General features: G+C 36.3%; 1 protein-coding gene across 6 annotated transcripts in view; it reads left to right on the plus strand.

The window, feature by feature from the left end:
• The window catches only part of NR2C1 (nuclear receptor subfamily 2 group C member 1), a 57,006-nt gene that overhangs the window by 16,104 nt on the left and 18,878 nt on the right, over positions 1-22,024 (plus strand). For 3 of the 6 annotated variants that reach the window (XM_014964023.1, XM_014964024.1, XM_014964025.1), the window contains exons 2-9: positions 1,150-1,225; positions 5,447-5,554; positions 10,295-10,525; positions 13,930-14,011; positions 16,652-16,831; positions 19,254-19,401; positions 19,516-19,606; positions 20,908-21,092. In XM_014964023.1, the coding sequence (XP_014819509.1) occupies positions 1,172-1,225; positions 5,447-5,554; positions 10,295-10,525; positions 13,930-14,011; positions 16,652-16,831; positions 19,254-19,401; positions 19,516-19,606; positions 20,908-21,092 (1,079 nt within the window). In that variant the 5' untranslated portion in view covers positions 1,150-1,171. The remainder of the gene's footprint in view (positions 1-1,149; positions 1,226-5,446; positions 5,555-10,294; positions 10,526-13,929; positions 14,012-16,651; positions 16,832-19,253; positions 19,402-19,515; positions 19,607-20,907; positions 21,093-22,024) is intronic. The other 3 variants (XM_014964026.1, XM_014964027.1, XM_014964028.1) reach the window with 3 other exon arrangements.

Here is a 22,024-nt window from a genome sequence, read left to right on the forward strand (position 1 = left end):
CGGTTATATTTGCATAGTTGATGGAGAAAGTTTAGAGATCACTAGGGTAGGAGCTAGATCCTAGGAGTTCTAGCAAAGTTAGCATGAAAACCAACTAGCTATATATATTTAGATAGATCTTTTCTACTCATGTAACTTCTTTCATTAGCAGTCTGTTGTATGGTTGCACAGCACCATTCCTGCATATGAAATAAATAAATAAATAAACAAACAAATCTTTTATACCATGTAAAAAATCCTTTATACTGACACCACTAATTCTTATGTTAATACAGGAATATGTGTGTTGGTATTAAGCATCTTTGTAACTTCATCTGCAATGAGGAGGCTGTACAACCTGAGTGCCTTGTATATTTGAAACAAAGCAAATTTATTACATAGACAAATCCATTAGTGCAAGAGAACCGTTTTGTTCCTATGAGAAGTTTTACAGTGTTTTTAATACAGCCTTTGTTAGGAAAATTAAGTGTTTATGGTGCTTCATAATTTGTATATGTTCCTTTTAAATACTGCCTAGTGAATATTTGTAAACTGATACCCAAACAAACAAGGCATGCATCTGAATACTTTATACTGCATTAATGTAGTAGTGCCTAGAAAATTCTTCTTATGGAGATTTGGACTTCTTATGCTGCAACACAGTATTGATGGCAAAACAGCATCTTTTTTTAAACATGTGTTTTCTGCCTTCCAAGTAGTGCCTTCTATTAATTACAAAATAGACATTTAAGCACTCCTGTTAATACTGAAAAATCAGTATGAGTTCAGAAGAAGTTAGATTTCCCCCCCTTGATTTCCATTAACAAAACTGGCTCTGTTCCAGTTTTTAAGATGTCAATTATGTCCCTGCTGATGTCATGGTCAGTAATACGCTTCTGTTCTCACAGGGAGTTTATTATATTGTTGCTTTTTAAGAGAGCAGAGGAGGAAGAATAGGAAGCCACTATGTGAGTTATTTGAGGAAAAAGATACAGACGTTGACAAATAGAAAATGATTACTTTTATAGTATAATCAAACTTTAAATTCTGTAGGGATGTCACCTTCAGACAACTATGAACTTATTTTACTTATGTGAACTATATTCTCCCCAAGATGTTTTTACTTTTGAGGCTATAGATGTTAAGCATCTTCTCTCCTTTCTTTGACAGGAAATTCTGGTGATTAAAGATCATGGCAACCATAGAGGAACTGGCCCATCAAATTATTGAACAGCAAATGGGAGAGGTACATAAATTTTGAGTCCTATTTAAGAGACATTGAATAATAAAATGCACAGACTGATATGTGAAAACCAAAATCGCAGAGAAAATAATTTTTACTACACCCAAAGCTTCCAAAGACTCTCCCATGAAAGGCTAGAAAATCTTACTATGTCTGTTTTAAAGTTGGGCTGCAAAGTCTTTCTTGCCAAAGTTTGCCCCACAGAAATGAAGCTAAGGAATCCAGTAAGTGACTGGCTGTTCAGCTCTGCTTTTTGGGGAGTGGTCTTCAGAGAGCCCTCTGCTTGTACAATTGCTTTGCTCAGTTTCAGTTAGAAAATTTACAATCAAGAGAGTGATCAGTATATACCTTTTACTTTCCAATTAAGCAACTGCTTCCATTGTCTTTTTTGTTTTCATGACTAAAGGTTTGCCATGCTCTTCCCTGTGAAATATTTGTTGGTGTTTGGCATAAGCCAAAAGGAAGATTGAACTCTTGTTTCTGTGAACTTCTGGTTTTCATTTTCTGTAACCTGTGTGCAGAATCTGTGTACTGCAGCCAGAGAACTCCCGGAGATGCACAATTTAATCTTAGCAGTCCATTTAAAATTAGCACCGCTCTAAATTAGGTACAAGCAGTATCTTATTTATCTTAAATAACTGGTAATTTTAGCTTGAAATATCCACTCTTCATTCCTTGTCTAGACATGGACTTATTTTTCAAGTAATTTTAGTTCCTCTTAGTCTTGATTTCAAATAGAAAGATTGGGGATGGGGACAGGATAGTTAATTCTATTCTGAATAAATTCTTACAGTTTTTATTGTTGTAGCATCTGAGTGTTGTGAACGCTGTCTTAAAGGACATAAATTATTTACATCATGTGTGGTGTTTTCTTTCTCTCGCTTGTTCTCTTTATAAATGAAAATGGCATGTCTAGTGTAGTTTTGGTTTTGTAATATAATTTTAATTTCTTGTTGAGGTCTAAATAGGGCTGTATTTCCTGGGGTTTTGGGTGTTTTTTTTTTAACTACAGGCTAGTCAAAGCCAGCTGAAGTGTACATTCTACTTGGAACAGAGGATGGTGTGATGATGGTGTTCAGCTTCTGTGAGGGTTGTTTCTCAATTTCATAATGTGATTTCATGAGACAGTGAGCTGACGTAGTATCTCAGTGCCATGGGAGAAGGAAAGTCCCATTTCTTTTTCTTACCTTATTTAATTTCCACGCTAGCAGCAAGCTAACCCAGCCAAAACAAGTGGAAGGTTTTCTGCTGAGTTAGTGCATTGAGTAGGGTCTGAGAAGGCTCTAATGAGTACCGGAGCCATTACACTCTGTGTTTTAATGTGTGGTACACAAAACTGGGAAAGAAAAATAATTACTGGATAGTGGATGAAGGTCTTCTCCCTCCCAGTTGGAGTCATTTCCCTTATGTGGTACAAGGTGCAGCCCCACGTGGCACGTGGCTAGAAGGACCGGAAAGCATCACCCTGGGCATTGCAAGGTGGGACTCTGAAAGCCAAAATTACTGTCAAAGGTGTGGAGTCAGCAAGGAAAGTGGCCTTGATATCATGCATTCCTACCTGCCTGTGACCTACTGGCTATAGTTGCATGGTGTTGTTTGTATTCAATGTAAGCCTTGAAAACCATAGTTAAAGGTTTGTGGAACTTAAGTGGTATTTTTGCTAGCGTTTGTAATTCTCTTGAACGTTGAAATAGTTTTAATTGAATTTACAAGAAAGATTTACATGAAAGGAAAAAGACAATGGTTTCCGTTCTGAGGAGAATGGAAGGTGCTTCTGTGACTCATTGAAATAATGGTTAGAAGTTTCTGGGACAGATTTTGTTTTCTTTATAATATTAATTCTTGTTCGTGAAGCATTTTAAAACACTAAGTTATCACAAAGATTTTATGATGATGTTCACAAACATGGTTTTGTTAATTTATGGCTTTTTTGCATAAAAGAAAAATTTATTAAAATAAAAATTTGTAGCCTTGCCTATATGGAGGATTGCACAATGTTTATCTTTTCTGAAATTCTGCCAACTGCTAATCATCTTTTGCTGAGTGTGAGATAATTGATATTTTTACACCAAGATCACATTCCTTTTCTCAGGTAGGGAGGTTGTCTGTCAAGAGCCCGCAGCAATCTTTTTCCTTTAATCTGTGGTTGGGTACACTAAGTATATGGTGGTTTGGTTTCACAGTCCTGCCAGATAACAGTAGCAGAGGAAAGTTACGTATTTGTCAAGACAGAGTCTATCATATACATAAAAATATAATTTTTAACAAATACTGTGGTTATTCTTATCAGTATTTTTTTTTACTGCAATAAAAAACTTTATTTGTATAGAAGTAAAACTGTCAAGCTGACAGTCAAAGAGCAGTTTTGCCTTACATGACATGTAGATCATGATGTTTTAAGGGAGGAAGCATAAAGTATGTATAGAATATATGGCTATGTAAAGCAAAGATAAATGCACATAAAGCTCCGATTGCTTGTAAATCACCACGTGTACATGTCACTTGAATGGCTGATGCAGAATTTTAGTGCTTGAAAGTATCTCTCTCAAACTCTGAATGTTGCTGTATAATAAACTCTTCTTTGTCCTTAAGCAAAGAAGTAGATGAATTGTTTGAGTATGGAAAATACTCATACTCATGAAAGATCTGGTATTTTTAGAAAGCAGTGTTCCAAAACGGCTTTTGCAGTAGTTTGACAAGCATTTCTTTTGATGCTGCTGGCAGTTTAAGCGATGCCCCCAGCAGCTTAATCCCACTCTCTCATTTGCTCTGATGCGTCTGCTTCTGAGCACTGGGGAGATCTGGATTGAAGGTTTGATCTGTGCTAAGAATAGCCTTTGTTTGTCTCTTTGCTGGGCTGCTTTTTAACCTGCATCAGTGTCCCGTTCCGTATCACTGGCTGACTAACCAACCAGTTTCACCTCCCAAGCTGAAGAGATGGGAGCGAGTAAATTGTAAGAGCTGAGACTGGTACCAAAAGTAATGCGTTTTCAGGTAAAATTTCAAAATCGGCTATTAGGCTGATAAGAGCTTGTATTTCTGCTGTAAGGGGAAGTCTTACCCACCGCTCCTTCCCCTTCTCATCCTCACCTCCCATTGTGTGTTCTTGCATCCTTTCTTCTGCTGGTACTAACATTTACCTGGTGGGGTGGTTGCAAAGTCAGCATCCAGGAGGAACAAAAAAGCTCTCAACCTGTTAGGAAACAGTACCTTTACTGCAGATGTACAATTATATTCTCTGTATTAATTCTTGGGAGGGGAGGAAGGGCAGCAGTTGAAGAGGAGCATTTTTATGATGGTGTAAATACTGAGAATTATTATTTATACAGAATTGCAGGATGTTCCAGAGATTTTGAACTGCAAAAAGTTCAGGAATTTTAAACAAAGATTTCATTTTGAAGGTATCTGTAAACACTATGAAGACAAACTTCCTTTGTACTACAAAAAGTCCAGCCTTTCTGACCAAGCCTCTGCACGTAGCAGCTGTACTTCTTAATTTTCATTGGCAGATAATTTAATGAATAACTTCTTCCCCCATATACCTGTGGCTATAGCATGTGAAGAATTTTTAAAATACTGATAATTGTTAAAGCACTTCCACAAATTGTGTCCAAGAGCATTCACACAGAGATTTATATTTGTTGTAAGATACACTTCTTGCCTATTTCATGCATTTCATTAATTTTCTCTAACTTTCTTCATAGTTTTCCAGTATGGAATTCTGTTGCTCTGGTTTTACTGCTTTAGCAGAAGAACAGAAAAGGCCAATTGCTATGTTGCCACACAAAAATTCTTTTGTCACTTTAAGACATTGAAGTAAAAATATTTTAGTGTAAATGTAGCACAGCTATGATGAAAAGTATTGTGCTTAGTCCGTGTCTCAGGAACATCAACAGTAATAAATACTGATTGACTTACATGAACTTGTCAACATTGAATTGTTTTACTTGATGTGTTTCTAAATTTCAAATTGGAAGGTGTTTCAAAATGGGTTTAAAACAGTGAAACAAATAGAATTTTATAACTATCAAAATTAAGCTATTAAATTAGATTGCAAGCAGTTGCATTCCTTATACAGTAAGAGTGTCTCAGACTTTCTATTGCCTTGTGCAGAGAAATCAGAAGTTGGTGAAACCCTAGGGTTTTGTCCATTAAGGTGGCGTATTCATCCCTAAGGATGTCCATTGTCAATCCATTACATTTGTTTCTTTTTTTTTCTTCTAGATTACCCATTCCCAGGAAGCTGCTACACAAACACTAATGGATGGGACACCACAACGAATACAGATCGTCCCTGCAGATTCAGGCCTCTCTTTACCACAACGTATACAGGTATGCTTCATCTGATATATTTTAAAAGCAGAGATGGACTGTTACTTCTGCGAGTTTTCACATATGGTTCTTTTTTATTTGCATCATATTATTTGCTTGAATGTAAATATTCAGCTCTGGATGTCAGAGACCATTTCTGTATAAACAGGAATAAAACATCATTCCAATTTTCTTTTTTTTCTCTCCTAAGAATTTTTAGATTTACAAAAAAATTATAACCACTGAACAGAAAAAAACTTTCCCCAATGCTATAACAATATTGCTCTTTAAGAACGGCATAATTTTTAGATTTGGTAATTCAACTGAGTTGTTGAACGTTTCTACATTTTGGAGCAGGGAGGAAGGGAAATACGGCATTGTATCACTGATAAAAGTCAGGAAAAAGTGCAAGGCAACCTAGTGTCTGAGGAAGATACTGGTTTTTGGTTGTCCCAACCAATGGTATCTGTCCCGGTGTGCTAATTTATAGCCTGGCCAGTTAATAATCTCCAAGTGAGGGTAGGAAGTTTTTGGCAATGTGGGTAGTTGTATCAACATAGATACGTGTATATGGAGATAAAGAGGATTTGGGGAATGGAACTTTATATTTTATATCTTAGAATTCAGGCAAGTCTTTGCAAACGTTTTAGTTTTAAATTTTATCCAAGAGAAAAATATGAACTGCAGAATAAATTTTTAAAATATCCTCAGATATATGTTGTTGCATACAAAAACACTCTCATTTAAGTGAGCCAGCTGCTAGCATAATCTTGGCTGCTTTTTGTTCTTCTGGCTTCACTCTTCAATATTTTCCACTGTTTTTTCCTGTTTCGGTGCACTGCATCCAGGCTTTCAGCCTTCCAAGACTCTTCACACCTGCCCCGCCATACACGATCTTTTGTTTTGTTTTATCACCCGCTGCCTGCGCTCTAGTCATGGTACCAGTCTTATCTATTCAATAGATCTTTATTCTTTCAGCTACCTCCATTCCTTTTCTACACTCTGTGTACAGCTGTACCTTTTATTAACTTATATATGTTAATCAATTAACCGCCATCTCTTTATCCTCCGTTTTCCTTGTCAACACCTGTATGCTATAATGTCGCTGTAGTCTGAAGCCATTTAATGTATTTTCAGCATCAGGGTCTGACTGTGGGACGATGACATATAAACCCATGAGCCTTTATTGTTGAATAGCAGGACAGGACTGTTGGTTCAAAGCCAGTGGCAGACTTCTAACCCCTGTGGGTCACCTTTTTTCGTGGGGCAGGGGAAGAATACTTTTGGTTAGGCATTGCTGAAAATGTGATGAACATGGAAGAACTGTATTTCTAGGGATAGGAACCTTAATATAGTTTTTCATCGTCTCATGTAGCTAGAAGATCACTTGTTTGTAACCCAGCTACTTTGTTCATTGTCTTTTTTTGCCATGTTCATTGATTCTGTCTTCAAAGTGGATGGTAAACGCTTTGGGGCAGGGGTTGTCTCTTGATATGTGTGGGACAGCATTCAGTAGAATGGCATCCTTCCAGCAACAGGCACCTACCAACATGTCACCAATATAAATAATAATAAACTAGATGTGAGATAGAACTTAGTAATGAAAACTTTTCTTAAAGCAGATTTTATATGAAGAGTAAAATAGTTTGTAGGAACATACACATCTCAGTGAAACGTTCAGAATAAATGTTAAATTGAATCTTTTTGAGTTTATATTTTTAATCAATGTTTTTCCTTTATTATTTTAAATGCACATAAATAATTATCCGAAATCCTGAAATACAAAGTCCTCAGTAAAATGTTCTTTAAAACATGTTTCATTAGTCACCCTTTGTGGGGAATACTAACATTTTGCTTCTTTAGGATAAAAGTTGAGTGTCACATTTGTTACACAGACATTTGGGCTCAAAACTAGTTCTGTTACAAACAGATGGATTAGTCCTCTGTGCTTAGACCCTTTTCTTTTTTCCCTAGAGTAGGCACGAAGAGTTATTGAGGTATTTAATTTATTGAAATGATGTTCAAATGTAAGTCAAAACTTGTTAGTAGACAAGGCTTAAAAGCACTAAAGGAAAATACTGTCCTCCATTATCATGAGAGTGCTTCGATGAAATACACGGCGGAAGTGTATTTTTTAAGCAGACAATCCTGAATTAATATAGTCCTGTGTTATAGGATGATCCCTTTAGCAACATTTAGTTTTAGATATTATTAAGAAATATAATATGTTATCACTGAGCCCTGATGGATTCCCTTGAGAAGATAAGTGGTTTTCTTTTTTTTTCTCATAATTTTATTCTCTTATCTCAACATTTAGGTACGGCAGGCTATTATACTTTGGTGTCCCATTGAGTCCCACTGCGATTTAGGTATAGTTTTTGCAGGTATATGGCGGTTAAGAGGTCAGCTGCAGACAAACTGGGCTTAATTATTTAAACTACTTTCTTTAATGCCGCTGTGAAATGCTTGACAGCTGCAGAAACCATTTGTGCAGATTGAATGGCTTTGTAGCAATTTTAACATAACACTCTACCTACTATATCATGCAGTGAAAACTACGTGGGCATCCCCCTAGAATTGCAGGAAGCCAATTGAAGAATTGGGACACTCTTTGTTAAATAGGAGGCAAAGTGAATTGTGTGAAGTAGCAAGGGTTCTTCTGCCTCCTGTCCTGCCGTGTTTTTCTACAGGTATATACCTTTTAAAAATACAGCTGGACCGTAGTATGAAAGTAGATAATTTAGCATATATATCCAAAAAATAATTTCAACTTTAGTTCAAATTTGTATCTTCACTGTTTGGGACATGCTGTATTTCTAGTTAATTTTATACCATACTTTGTATAAACCTAGCTAACTAAAGTATATCGCTTTTTTTGAGGTACATACAGTTGCACTTTTAAGTTTTGACAGTGTAACATTTTAGATAAGAATATCTTTGACACGGGAGAAATAAAGACTGTAAAATGAAGAAAAATGGAATGGAAGGAGAAAGTTAAGCAAAGAAGGGAATTAAAAGGGCAAGGAAGTTTGCCTTCTAAAGAATATGGAACCAACATAAATTGAAAGGAGGAAATAAGAAACTACTGTAGTCATTTGTGGTCCTGGACGCATGGATATCTGAGAAAACTGAACAGAAATCCCTGTACTAATCATGTTGATAACTATTGTGGGTTTTTGTGTTATCTTCCCACCGTACACCCCAAATCTCATGATAATTTATGTTCTTTTCTTAGTTCTTTAGCCTCTGGAATTTTATCAGCTTGCCTGGACTTCTCTCTTAAATAAGCTTTTAATTGTGTTTTGCAGAGAAAAACTTTGAAATTTGATCCATAAAAACGTTAATAGCAAAAGGCTACCAGAAGGAAACACATTCCTTTTGTATATTTTGAAACTCATAATTTCTAAACATTTGAAAGTGGCAATATTGATTTATAACTGCTGAAATTAGATACCCAATAATTTTTGTTCTCTCGCTGCTTATCTTTTGAAAACATAAGCTATACACAGGTTTTTGAAACAAATTTAAGTATATTGAACATTCAGAGGAAGTAAAAAGCTAGGTGTGAAGGTGCAATAGCAAAGTTGATAAAGACTTGTGTGAAATTAGGCCTCAGTCAGTTTCTTTGTGCCCATTCTCCACCTAGAAAATATTATTAATATTGCTGCCCTAATTACATGAAACTAGTTATGATAAGTGTTAGATTGTGAAATAATTTCATCAGTAATAAGGACCATATAAATGTTAGGGATGGGTATATGGACATAAATGTTTGGTTATAGTGAAAAAAAAAAATCACTGGAGCTATTTTATTGATCTGTAATTCAAAAATAGGTTGCAGGAAACAGTCTTTGTAGGATGATTCTCCTTAGTGTCCAGAATAAACCAGGAAGTTTTCTATATAAGCATTTTGATGGAGAAAGGCAGGAACTGGCTGAAAGTAAGATTTGTAATGGAAGATACGTGGAATCTTGATTATTTTCTTTGAGGATTATAATCTCCTGACAAAGTTGGCAAAAAATGGCGTTTAGTGGAGGATTATTGAATAAAGTTCTGCTGTATTTGTGCTTGAAAATAGGGATAAAATGGAAAAAACAATCTGTAGGTCTGGTCTTGATTATGAAATGAAACATGAAAATAAGTTTTTCCTTTTAAAAAAAGAATAAGTGGCAAGGAGAGAGATTTTGTTTTACTTATTTTATTTAGGAATATATATGTAAATAAAAAGCTCCTCAAAAATTAAGCCTAAAATGTCTATATACATGCAACAAGATTATTGCTTCTCTTCCTGTTTGGTGCTTACTTTTTCCTTTGGAAGTCTACAGTTGTGGTTTTAGGAAGCTTCTTGTTAAGCAGCCAGATGTGGGAGGTGCGAAGCACTGCATGTGGGATTCAGTGAGTTCAAGAGTTAAGATTTCTCATAACCCAGGGCTGAGCTACAGATGTACCTGGAATTCTGGGTGCTAGAATTGTCAAGGGTTTCAGTAATGTTGTAGAAGCACGGGCCAGTTGTAAAACTTGAGAATGAAGGTTTTGACTTCAAACGCCCTTGACTGAAGTGTGTTTCAAATACAGTGGAAATCCAAGGTTTTGCCTGAGTTGCCTTCACTCTTGTGTGACAGAGGGGAAGACGATCCTGCTTCTCTGATTCCTTGATTCACAGATGTCAAAGGCAAAATTCCCATTTTCTTTAAGTGCCCAGATTGGGCCCCAAAGGTGAACTTAAATTACCCTAACAATATGAGATAAATGTATTATTAGATTGTCACAGATCAGCAGACGGGCCAGAAGATTCAGATTGTTACAGCACTTGATCAGAGCTCAGCAGGCAAGCAGTTCATCTTAACAAATCATGATGGCTCTACCCCAAGCAAGGTGATCCTTGCCAGACAAGATTCCACTCCAGGAAAAGTTATCCTAGCAACTCCAGATGCTGCAGGTGTCAACCAACTGTTTTTTGCATCCCCTGATATATCTGCACAACACATCCAGGTAGATAATCCACTTTATTTCATAATTTTGATTCAAATGGGATGAGAAGAGATGTTTTATTTCCAAATATGTCTGTCTGCGTTCTCCTTTTTTGAGTCTTTTTTTTGTAATGGTATGCTTTTCCTTGCACTAGGGCTTGACATGAATATTTAGAAATTATGAGGAAAACTTTTCTCTTTTTTTGGTAAATTTATTGCTTTTAAAATTAATACCCTGGCTTATGACATTAGAAAGAATACTGTTATTTTTATTGTCATTTCCAGCTCCTGCCATACCAACAGTGCTTTGTTTCTGCTTCATTGAGTTTCCGTCTGTTTTCAAGTATCGTTGAAAAACATACTCTTTCCTCCATCGTCTTTATCACTTAACATTTCCTTCTGCTTGTTTTCCTTTTCCTACGCTGTTGTAACTACTGTTCAGCTCTGTGAACTGTACTCCAAGGTAGTTTGTCAGAGAGGCTATTTAGTAGGGAAGTGCATTACTCAGTGTGGGGTGGGAAAATAACACTGAACATGTTGGGTTTACTGCTGTGAGATTGTAACTGGTCAGGGTTGTAACTCCCCAGACTGAGCCCCAGTGCACTTTACTCCCATGCACGTTCTATGTGCCTCATTCCCCAGCTTCCAGGCTTTCTGCCCCATATCCTCACCTGGCGAGGATGGGATGGCACGGATGAGAACATGCACACAAGACTTGGGAGGTGCGAGCTCCTTCAGCATGAAGTAGATTACTGCACGACAGCTAAAGTGTAGTTATTGCATATTTTTTACCTGTCTACAGTTAACGCTTTTAAAATACATCGGTGTGTATAGTCCATTTAGCCCAGTATCACACTTACATGATGACCAGAAGTAGTTGCTTAAGGAAAAACATTAAAAACTGGACAAGTAAATAATGATCCTTCTGAGCATATCCTTTCACTGCCATTAGCTGATGATTTAGAGCAACCTCGTGCTTTGGAGACTGCAGTGAGACCATCATATTTGATAGCTGCCACTGATGTTTAACAACCTTTTTTTTTGTTTATACAGACCATCTATGCTTTGGTCTGCATAATTTCCTATAGTATAGTTGTATGATGTGCAAAGAATACTTTAGTTGATTTGATCTTCTGAGAGAAGTATTTAATGAGGCATCTCTTGCAGTATAACACAGAGCTATAAAGGATCCTGTTGTTTTTATAAATCACTGTTATAGACTCTGTCAAGTAGTCTCTTTTCAACTGAAGACCTCTGATCTTTTGAGTTTGCGCTCATCTGGGAGCCAGTCCACCACTCTGATTCACTACCCACATATTGTGTAAGCTTGAAACATATTTCTGTATTATACATTACATATTTTTTTTGAAACTCACAAATCTTTGCAAATGGACACCCAAGGTCCTTGCTGCAAAGAATTTGATTGCTATGAATAGGGGAGCAGTAGCAAAAACCAATCCTATTGAGAGGCATTTAAGCATGTTCAGTGGTATCATACACTTTGTATTGTAGGTAAACCTCAACAAAAATATAAACTAGTGGGATATGGTTTGAAGTAATCCATATAAAATACTGTTGACAACTTAAGACATGGCTTTGAAACCAGCCACGCTGGTTTAAAAGACAAAATCCAGGAATAGAAGAAGTCTGGACAAAAAAATGAAAGCTCTGGTTCTGATTGACAGTTCAGGCAAAATAGGTAGGTTTGAGAGGCAATAGAGTATTCTGTCACTTTACTTAGATTGTTCTATGGTCAGCTAATAAGCATATGTAGAGATTTCTTTTTTCCATGTAAAGTTCATGAAATACAGAGTACCGTTCATTTGTTGTTCAACTACATCCTCCTTGGGATCTTTCATATTTTCTCCCCTAAACGATCCTTTCATCTGCAGTTTCACCTTTTATGTTGTTCTTCTGTAGCCTTCATTTGAAATGCTCGTTAATTGGCAAAAAAACCTTTCCTTTATTACATCTTATCTTTACATTGACTCTTTTGGCAAGGCTCATTCTCCCATCATCTGTTTTACATTCAGTGGCTCTTCTTCATCTTAATAATCAATTTTTATTCCTCATGTTCAAGGTCAGTTGATGAGTTCTCTGAGTCTGGGATATTTATTTCCTCATGGGCCCAATTCTGTAGTCCTTCCTTATGTGGAACTTCCCGTTTCAGTACAGGTTTCATTTAGGGAAGGACTTAGAATTTATTTATATATATTTTATAGAATATCATGAAAACACATAATATGAAAAATGGAAATTAGGAAGGACTGAAAGGTTAATATTCTTTTAACTCACCAATGTTATTTTTCTTAAAAAGGTGTTATATTAAAAGAAAACAGAATAGAAGAATCTCTGAGACAGTATTGTTAGCAAAAGCTAGCTAGAAACAAGTATGCTTGTTAAATGTTCTGTATATATCGTCTATACTATCTTCCAAAGTTTCTGAAAAAAGTGATTTCTTGATTTTCTCTATAGAAGGTAGGGTAATTTCTCTTTTGGTAAGTTACCTTTCTTTTTATCAGAGGTCCTGTTTTGAAAATGCAAATCAAAAATGAGAGAGTCTGACTTCCCATAAAGACACAGTAGAAGTTAGAAACTCTTAAAACTTCTAACTATAATCTCTTTTTAAACAGAAAATAATATTTTCTTTTCTGCTTCTGTCCAGATGATGTTTGCTTGTTACTTGTGATATGTATGTTCCTTTTTTTAAATTGAATTTTTGCTGTGCTTTGTTTATGTCACAGTAGGATAGAGTTTTTAAAGATCAAATGGAAGGCTGTTGCACCTCCCCTGTAGTGCTGGGGTTCTAATATTATGTGCTTAATGAAGCTTTATAAGTACCAGAGATAAATGAATAAGACAAGATAATAATAATGATAATAATGTCAAACTGTTAGTGAAAGCCAAACTATATACCACTTGGTAGTTAACAGTGGTGTCCTGAGTACATTTTCTGTTGGTCCATTTATGTGTATTATAAAAAAAAAAGGAGTTAATAAACCTGAATGTAGAGATAGTAGCCTTTAAAAGGGATTTTTTTGTTCCATCTGTCTAACACTTCAGTCTTTTTTGTACTGTGAAGAAGTCAGTATGATATAAATTCAAAATTGAACGTAGGGTAAGAGTATGCAGATGCTAAATGTTTATCAAAAATGTTGATCCATTTTGCAGAAGTAGTGTTTAGATAAATGAAATCTTGAATTCTTTTCAGAAGTATAACAAGTAAAACTTTTGTTCCATCCTTAAAAGGAGCACAGTGGCATGGCAGGTAGCTCCTTTGTGTCTGTGAAGAGTGTAAAACGTAGTCAAGAAAACTTTGTAGATTTGGTTCCCTGTCTTAGAGAAAAACCACAAGTATGAGATGTATTTTAATCATTCTTGATGGTAAGAAAAAGAAAAATGAAATTCTTTCACGCTTTTTTTCAGATTTTAACAGACAACTCCCCCAATGAACAGGGCCTAAATAAAGTGTTTGATCTGTGTGTTGTATGTGGAGACAAGGCATCAGGTATTTACTTTTTCCTTTCTTCTTTTTTTTTTAAGGTGGTGCCATTTCATAAAAGCAGTTTAAAATTCTTCTGAAGCTATATAACAGTTTGCATGCATATACATATATATATATATATCTATACATGCACAAACAGAAAGAATACACTACTCTTTCAGTGAGGAACTACACTAAATGGTACTCTGGTGTCCATACATGGGATTTATTATTGGTTTTCATCATAATTTAACATTTTCTACCAGATAATTTTTGCCTTTTTTTCTTAGGCTGATCCGTATTTTTTTTTCCATTATAACAATTTGGCTGATAAAATTACTTAAGCAACAATGTTGAGAGTTTTTTCTTCCTTAAAATAAGGTCACGTGGTGCACTTTGTTATTGTTGACAGGTTCTCTTAGAATATATGAGAAACCTGTTCATTATTTTAAATATGAAACCGGTAAGCAAGGAAGACTTCGGAAGTATATGAAAAAATTGCTAATATGGGATCTGCGCAGGACAGTTGGTTATTTGAAGAACCATTATTAAAATGGTAAAAATGCATTACAATTCCAGTGACAGTAAGCTTTAAAAAGTATATTCGTATATTGCCAAAGTAGAGTGGTAAGGTAAGAAAAGAAAAATGTTTCATGCACTAAATTTTGTGCAATGTTATAGAGAGACTGGAAAGAAATACAGTGGGAGCACTGCACTGGAGAACTCTGTCTCCCACTTTCCCTTTGCATGTGCTCCTGTCAGCAGATGTTCCAGATCTGTCAGAGTGGAATTACTGAGAGGATGTCTTGTCTTTTTTATAAAAAAAAAATAGAGATAACTATAAGGGCTGTTCCTCAGCATAGTTTAGCTGAAAGCTCCTTTTTCTTTTCACTTTCTTTGTTACAGAATATAATGGGGTGTAAGAGAGATGAGACATTTAACTTGGCTCTTCATTTACTTAGCTAAAATTAGTCTTAAGTAAGGAAATGGTTGTTCCATTAGAAGATTCTTAGGGTTTGTCAGTGAAGTCTGTATGAGGGACCTCCAGTAACATCAAAATATGACAGCTGCTGTTAAATGCTCCTTTTGGGAAGTGATGGGAATAAAGTGTATAAAAATGGGGGACCAGGGGGAAAAGTTTAACATTAAAAATATACTTCCTGGAGCTCTAAATACATGTCAGACTTCACCCATCTCAAAGGAAATTTCTGCCAAAGGTAAGGCAAAGACTTGGTTCGTCTGCTCCAATTGAGAAGGCTCCTCTAGGGCTCCCCAGTGGAGGGCTGGAATATCCCTTCAGAGGCTGGAGATCCCAGGAGCTATTCCCCTGTCCTGGCCTGGGGATATCGAGCAGTGGTAGTGAATTTGGGGACAGTGCCGTGTTTCCTAAGCAGCTGCGGGTTCTGGGGAGCCTCCTCTGTGACAAGCAGTGCTTCGCAGACACCTCCAAGCTGGAGTCAGAGAAGCCACATCAAAGAGCAGGTGAAGAAGCTACCCTGGTGCTCTGCAGGGTGGATATTAAGTATTCACAATCCAGTTGATGTGAAAATATTTCACTTGGTAATATTCTTTTAATATATATGATGCTTTAGAAATTTCACATTATAATAGTGTGGTAACATGGTTATGATAAAGGAATCTAGAAAACCTATTTGAATTTCTAGAAGCTTCAGGTAGCTGAGACTGATGTATCTAAAAAAAAGTGTGTGAGGAGTGAGGAAAGAATCTAAAAATACCTTTTCACTTAAATTAGGACATATTTGAGATTTATTTCTGTAGTGTGTCCTACTTAGTTCAAAGAGCAGCGTTAGTGCCTCTGCAGTATATATTTTGAGTGTTTGTCAGTGATCTTCGTGTTTAGAATTTTTTTTTCTTCAGGATCATAGAATTAAAATTGTTGGAGTTGCCAAGCATGCCTTAACAGAACCAGTACTTTTTAGTAATATTTGTATTTTGTGCTACAGCAGAATCAAAACAATTTACTTCTGAAAAATAATTTTAAAACTTGACTTTTTTCTGTAGTATATCCTAGAAATTTTAATGTTTGCACTATATATTAGAAAATTCAGAGAAGAACTGATTTTTTAAAAAAGTTATTTAGCTATTTTAGATTATTCTTTCATTGAATTTTTACTGAAAGAACTAAGGATGTACCATGTCCATGTTAGGAAAATGAAAGGTGAAAGTAAAGCTTTGAAGTGATTACCTCCTGCTGTCAAATGTCATGTTTGCGCTTTCCACGGTTCCATTAGATTTAATGCATACAATTTCAACAAATGAATTTGTAATGAGCAGTAACTGGCTTGACTGTAGGGACATCGTAAAAAAAATTGCTAAAGAGTCTTTAAATTAAAAAAGTTTCTTCTGTGATCTTGCTAACCTGTTTTCTTAGCTTTTTTTAACACTGCTGTCAACAGATTCAGCAAGACTTTAATAAACAACTTGCCTGTTTGTAAAATCTGTCCTGTTTATGTGCTTAGAACTATAAAAATGGTTCACTTTGTTTCATAGCCATGACATATGTTAAGATCTGTAACCCATGGGGAAAAAAAGTGTTCTTTTTCTGGGTAACATAGCAAATACTTTGTTTTTAATAGATACAAGTTAAAAAAATATTATTGCAATGTAAAATTAATGTCGTGATTTATGCTGTTCTGTAACTAGGGCGTCACTATGGAGCAGTAACTTGTGAGGGATGCAAAGGATTCTTTAAAAGGAGTATACGGAAGAATTTAGTTTATTCGTGCCGAGGAACAAAAGATTGTGTCATTAACAAACACCACCGGAACCGGTGTCAGTACTGTAGGCTGCAGAGATGCATCGCGTTTGGGATGAAACAAGACTGTAAGTCTGAATTAGTGTCACTTCTTTTAGCTGGCAGCTATGTTGAAGTTTGTGCTACGAAATATATGTTTTATATTAATACAAATTGTTTTCTTGCTTTTATGTTTTTAAATCATTATCTCTTTTTCCTTTAAAGAATTGTACAAGTTTGGCGTACGAGAAGCCTGAAATGTTTTCAAGCATACGTGTTGCTTGACAAACTTAATAAGGCTATTGCATGTGATAAAAGTTAATGAATTGTTATTCCTGGGTGGCAAATGTCAAGCATGTCTCCATCTTCATTTTTAATCTATGCAGTTCAATTTTTCTATGCGTAAATTAAATTTCTGAACGTTGTGAATCCTTCTACCTCCTTGCCACTTTTTCCACAACGGAGATAAATGGCAGTTGCTGTTCACTTTTGGCAAAGCTCTGCAGAGACAGTTATTCACAAGGCAGAGATCCATTGTGATCTAGAATTCAGTTCTTAACCGATTCCTGCAGATTTCAAATTCCTTTTTAGATTTCCATACATTGGATGTAGTGACACTGCAATACCACAGCAGTTACCAGAATACTAAATACGCAGAAAATGGAGCAATATGAATTCTTCAGCCCAGACACTGTCACGCTGTTGCTGTACACACAATATTAGTCTTGTGCTCTGCTCTCTGCCATCCCGCTCTGTTTTGCTGACCCTCCTGAACCTCTGTGGACATTTCCCTGCTTACAGCCCTGCTTCTGTCAGCAGAAACCAGTAACGCTTTTCCAGCACAGAGGAAATTCAGAAAGGGAAGAGAAACTGGGGCGATGAAAGCGAATCTTTATCCCTTTCCTTCTTGTTCAGCTGGCAGCACTTCGTCCCGCCGCAGAAGACTTTTCAAGCAGAACAAAATCTCTGGGGTTGAGGGTCAAAAGGCAGGAAAGGGATCTGTGGGTCGTGGGGGAATACTGAGTGGAGGAGAGGATTGTTTCGGGTTAAGAAGTCTCATTCCTCAGTGAAGTGGGGAGAGGAAGGAAAACTCAGCACCATCTTGTGCTGTAGCCCCCTCCCTGGGGTTATTTGTCCCTTGAAGAAGTCTTGGCCCTTCCTCAGCAAACTCAAATCCAGCTGGTGATTACAGGGTTAGCAAAGGATAATAAAAGACTTTTTTGCCCCCATTTCCCACCCTTTCAAAGCACCATTCGTGGGCTATGGGCTACCTTTAATGGCATTGCCAGTGCTTCATGGTATTACAACATTTGGTTTTATAATACTTGTCAATGTGAAAATTGCATCACAGTCTACTACTAACTCAAAAGCTTTTTAATTTTTTTTCTTTAGTTACATTTTCCAAAACAGCATAATTGAAGAAAAAAAATAGGTTGTTTTCCTATTTGGCTTTGTGTTTTAAAATAATGAACATTCAGTATTCTCTTTACAGGCTTAAACAGTTTCCACATGCAGTACAATATTAAAGAGGCTCTGCTAGCCAGTAGCCATTGCTTATGAGGCTGGTGAATTGATGCATATTTTAAATTATGTGTACGCCTGGTTTGTCACTTTCTTTCAGGATCTTATTCCAATTTATAAAATGACTTGCATCACTTGAAAATTGTGGAAGAACAACTTATTGCGTATTTTTTTTTTAAATTGTATTTTGTAAATACATTTTATTAATTTTTACAGTAAGTGTTATGTTAGTTATGTTATTTTTCCAGAAATTATTTTTTTCATTAAACTTCTAAAATCAAACTGTAAACTAGTTTCCTTTGGCTTTATTACGTAGAGCTAGGGAGTTCCCCATAGAGTATAGTAGTGTAAGTTTCATTTTAGAGTTCTCTAATCCATCCAGAGCAAGGTGATTTATCTCTAGGCTAAAACCCAGATTCTTCCACCTAGTTTCACTGAGCTATTCAAATTAAAAATCTGCTTAATCTCTGAAGTCAGTGATTGTGGGTCAGGATGTCACCCAGATTTTAAATGATCTGAACTGAACTTTGTGAATGTCCCTTTCCCTCTGTATTGTCTAAGATCCTAAATTGAGAAGTTTCTTCAAGTGCATAAAGTTATGTAGGTTCAACCCAGAAAATCTATGGAAAAAGAAGGGTACAGTGGGTTCTTTACAAATGAACTGAGAGTGTGGGACAGTGAAAATGAGAGAGGGAGAATATAAAATAAGATATAAGGGGATTTCTCCCTTAATTGTAACTTGAAAAATTTAGTCTTTATATGTTTGGTCTCAGACTTTGACTACTACATCATTTCATTAAAAACAAATCATGTTGGTGTGTTGTGTTTTTTTACCCAAGTCGTTAGCTTGTTGGTCATGGGATTTTTTTTTTGTTACTTTCAGAATTATTATTAAAATTGCACATTAAATAAAGAGAGGGGGGCGAAAAGGATTATTTCTTATCCTGTAATTTGGGATGTTGACTTAATAGTTGCATATTGCTGTGTTAGCTGTGCAGTGTGAGAGGAAACCTATTGAAGTGTCAAGAGAAAAATCTTCAAACTGTGCAGCTTCTACAGAAAAGATCTACATTCGGAAAGATCTTCGTAGCCCGTTAGCTGCAACTCCGACTTTTGTAACAGACAATGAAACAGCAAGGTATGTAAATTCTGTTCAGAAGCAGCTGTCTCTGGTTCCTGAAATAGGAAAAAATGAATTGAAACATTAATTTTAACATTAATAAAAATGAAAGTGTGTGCTGTTTTGTGTCAGATCAACAGGTCTGCTGGAATCGGGAATGTTTGTTAACATTCATCCGTCTGCAATAAAAACTGAGCCTACTGTGCTGATGACTCCAGATAAGGTATATGATGATACGACTGATATATTAATTAGTTGTTTGCTGTAGTTGTGTATGTAGAGAGGGAAAGGTGTTCTGTTTTGTTGTACTTCTGTTTTGTTAAATTCATTTTTAAAACACTCCTTTACAACATTAGGAGTGTTGCAAATGCCTTCTCTTCACAAGAATACTTTCAGCCTTGCATAATAAAAATGCTAAAAACTCTATAAAGTAGATGCCTTCCTCCACACTTCTAGAGAGCCTTAAGGGCTGCATTATTTTTCTTTGTATTGGGTAATCCTGACACTTGGATATTTCTTTTCTGCCAATAAAGTGAGGTGTTTGCAAAACCTCACATGGCATTATCACAGTGCATTTCATAAATACTGTTAGGTTTTTTTCCCCTGAATTGCTCGTTCTTTTTGCAAAGCTAGTAAGAGCTATCTCAACAACAATCTTACTTCTAAGCTGATTTTTTTTTTCCATTTTGTTACACTTACTGATCCACTAATGCCATGTGATAACTTCCCTACACATGCACAGTAGGAAGCTTTTGTATTTTTCTAGCTGGTATAAATTACCTCATACTGTTTTCATGCACTTTCCCTCGCTTGCTCTGTCTGCAAAGGGCCCCATCAGAAGTTGTTTATTCCATTTCACTTTTCTGGCTCCGTCTGTATGACAGTGCAAGCTAAATGACATGTAGCATACTGGTCTTAGCAGCAGTGTACTTGTCTGTAATCATGCACTTTACTTATTAATTTTTTTTTTTGTGGGGCAGGGAGGGAAGCCTGTCTTACTGCCTGTCTGAGTTGCTGGTCACTACTGAGTCACCTTGTTCCCTTGCAGTTAAATAAAGACATAAAAACCAAAAAGGCTGCAGCAGAATTCTTCTTCTGCTTGCTTTTAAAGGTGACTCTTTATCTATTCCTTCTTTTCAAACATTCTCCTACCTTATTGCTACTGACTCATTTACACGAGGAAGGAAGGAAGATGCTAAAAATAAAATGTAGTGCAGTCTTACAGTCCTGGTGACTGACTAGTGAGTGGAGATGATAAATTCTCCTTCTGCAGTTGCTTACCATCTGTAGCATTCTTTCTGAAAGAAATAGATAGCTATTACTTGTAACTGTCTAAATATTTCATATTTTAGAAACAGTGCAGTGTCTAATTGCTCCATTATGATTATCCATTTACTGAAAACAATAATTTTCTTACAGGTCTATTCACATGCTCAGCTCTTCATTTATGTAAAAGTTAGATTCTTCTACTGCAAGTTAACTGCTGCTGATATGAGAGAATTAAAAACTTTCCTTTTCCCTTAGGTTGAAGCATGTCAGGGAGATTTAAGTACACTGGCAAACGTGGTGACTTCATTAGCAAATCTCAGTAAATGCAAAGACATGTCACAAAGCAGTACAGAGCTATCTATGATTGAGAGCTTAAGTAATGGAGATGCATCGTTATCTGAACTCCCGCAAGAAGAACAAGCTAGTAGTGATGTTACAAGGTAAGGCATGTTACGCTTAAAAATGTAGGTAATTTACCTGCATTAAAAATAACAGCCTGAGCTCATGTAGAAGATAAATCTTGCAAGATTCTTCCAAGTGAAATCATAAGGAAATTCCATTTGAGAAATAAATACTTTCAGTTGTTTATACTTGAAAGGAATTTCAATGTAAATCTCATAGCTGATTTTCTTACCTTTTGGTTGTCCTTAATGTGTCTTAGATCTTGTACTAGAGTCTAAGTATTTTTTATCATTCTATTAAACTGTTTCTTAGAGATCTCACCTGTGTAAGTAGTTTAATGCCTGTAACTATTAATCGTCTTAAAAGCTTAAAAAACATTTTCTTTCTACACAGGAGAACTTGCAGAATTCTCACCGTCAGTACAAATCCATTCATTGAATATCACAGAACCATAGAATAGTTTGGGTTGGAAGGGACCTTTAAAGGTCCCACCTAGTCCAGCCCCCTACAGTGAGCAGGGTCATCTTCAACTAGATCAGGTTGCTCAGATCCCTGTCCAACCTGACCTTGAATGTTTCCAGGGAATGGGGCATCTCCAACCTCTCTGGGCAACCTGCTCCAGTGTTTCACCATCCTCATTGTAAGCAAATTCCTTACATCTAGGCTAAATCTACCCTCTTTTAGTTTAAAAGCATTAGCCCTTGTCCTATCACAGCAGGCCCTGCTGAAAAGTTTGTCCCCAACTTTCCTGTAGGCCCCCTTTAAGTAAGGTCTCCCTGGAGCCTTCTCTTCTCCAGGCTGAACAACCCCAGCTCTCTCATCCTGTCCTCATAGGAGAAGTGCTCCATCCCTCTTATCATTTTTGTGGCTTTCCTCTGGATCTGCTCCAACAGGTCCATATCTTTCCTGTGCTCAGGCTCCAGAGCTGGATGCAGAATCACCTCCCTTGACCTGCTAGCCATGCTTCTTC

The sequence above is a fragment of the Calidris pugnax genome, unplaced genomic scaffold (assembly GCF_001431845.1).
Source record: "Calidris pugnax isolate Ruff unplaced genomic scaffold, ASM143184v1 scaffold44, whole genome shotgun sequence".
Taxonomy (NCBI): Eukaryota; Metazoa; Chordata; class Aves; order Charadriiformes; family Scolopacidae; genus Calidris; species Calidris pugnax.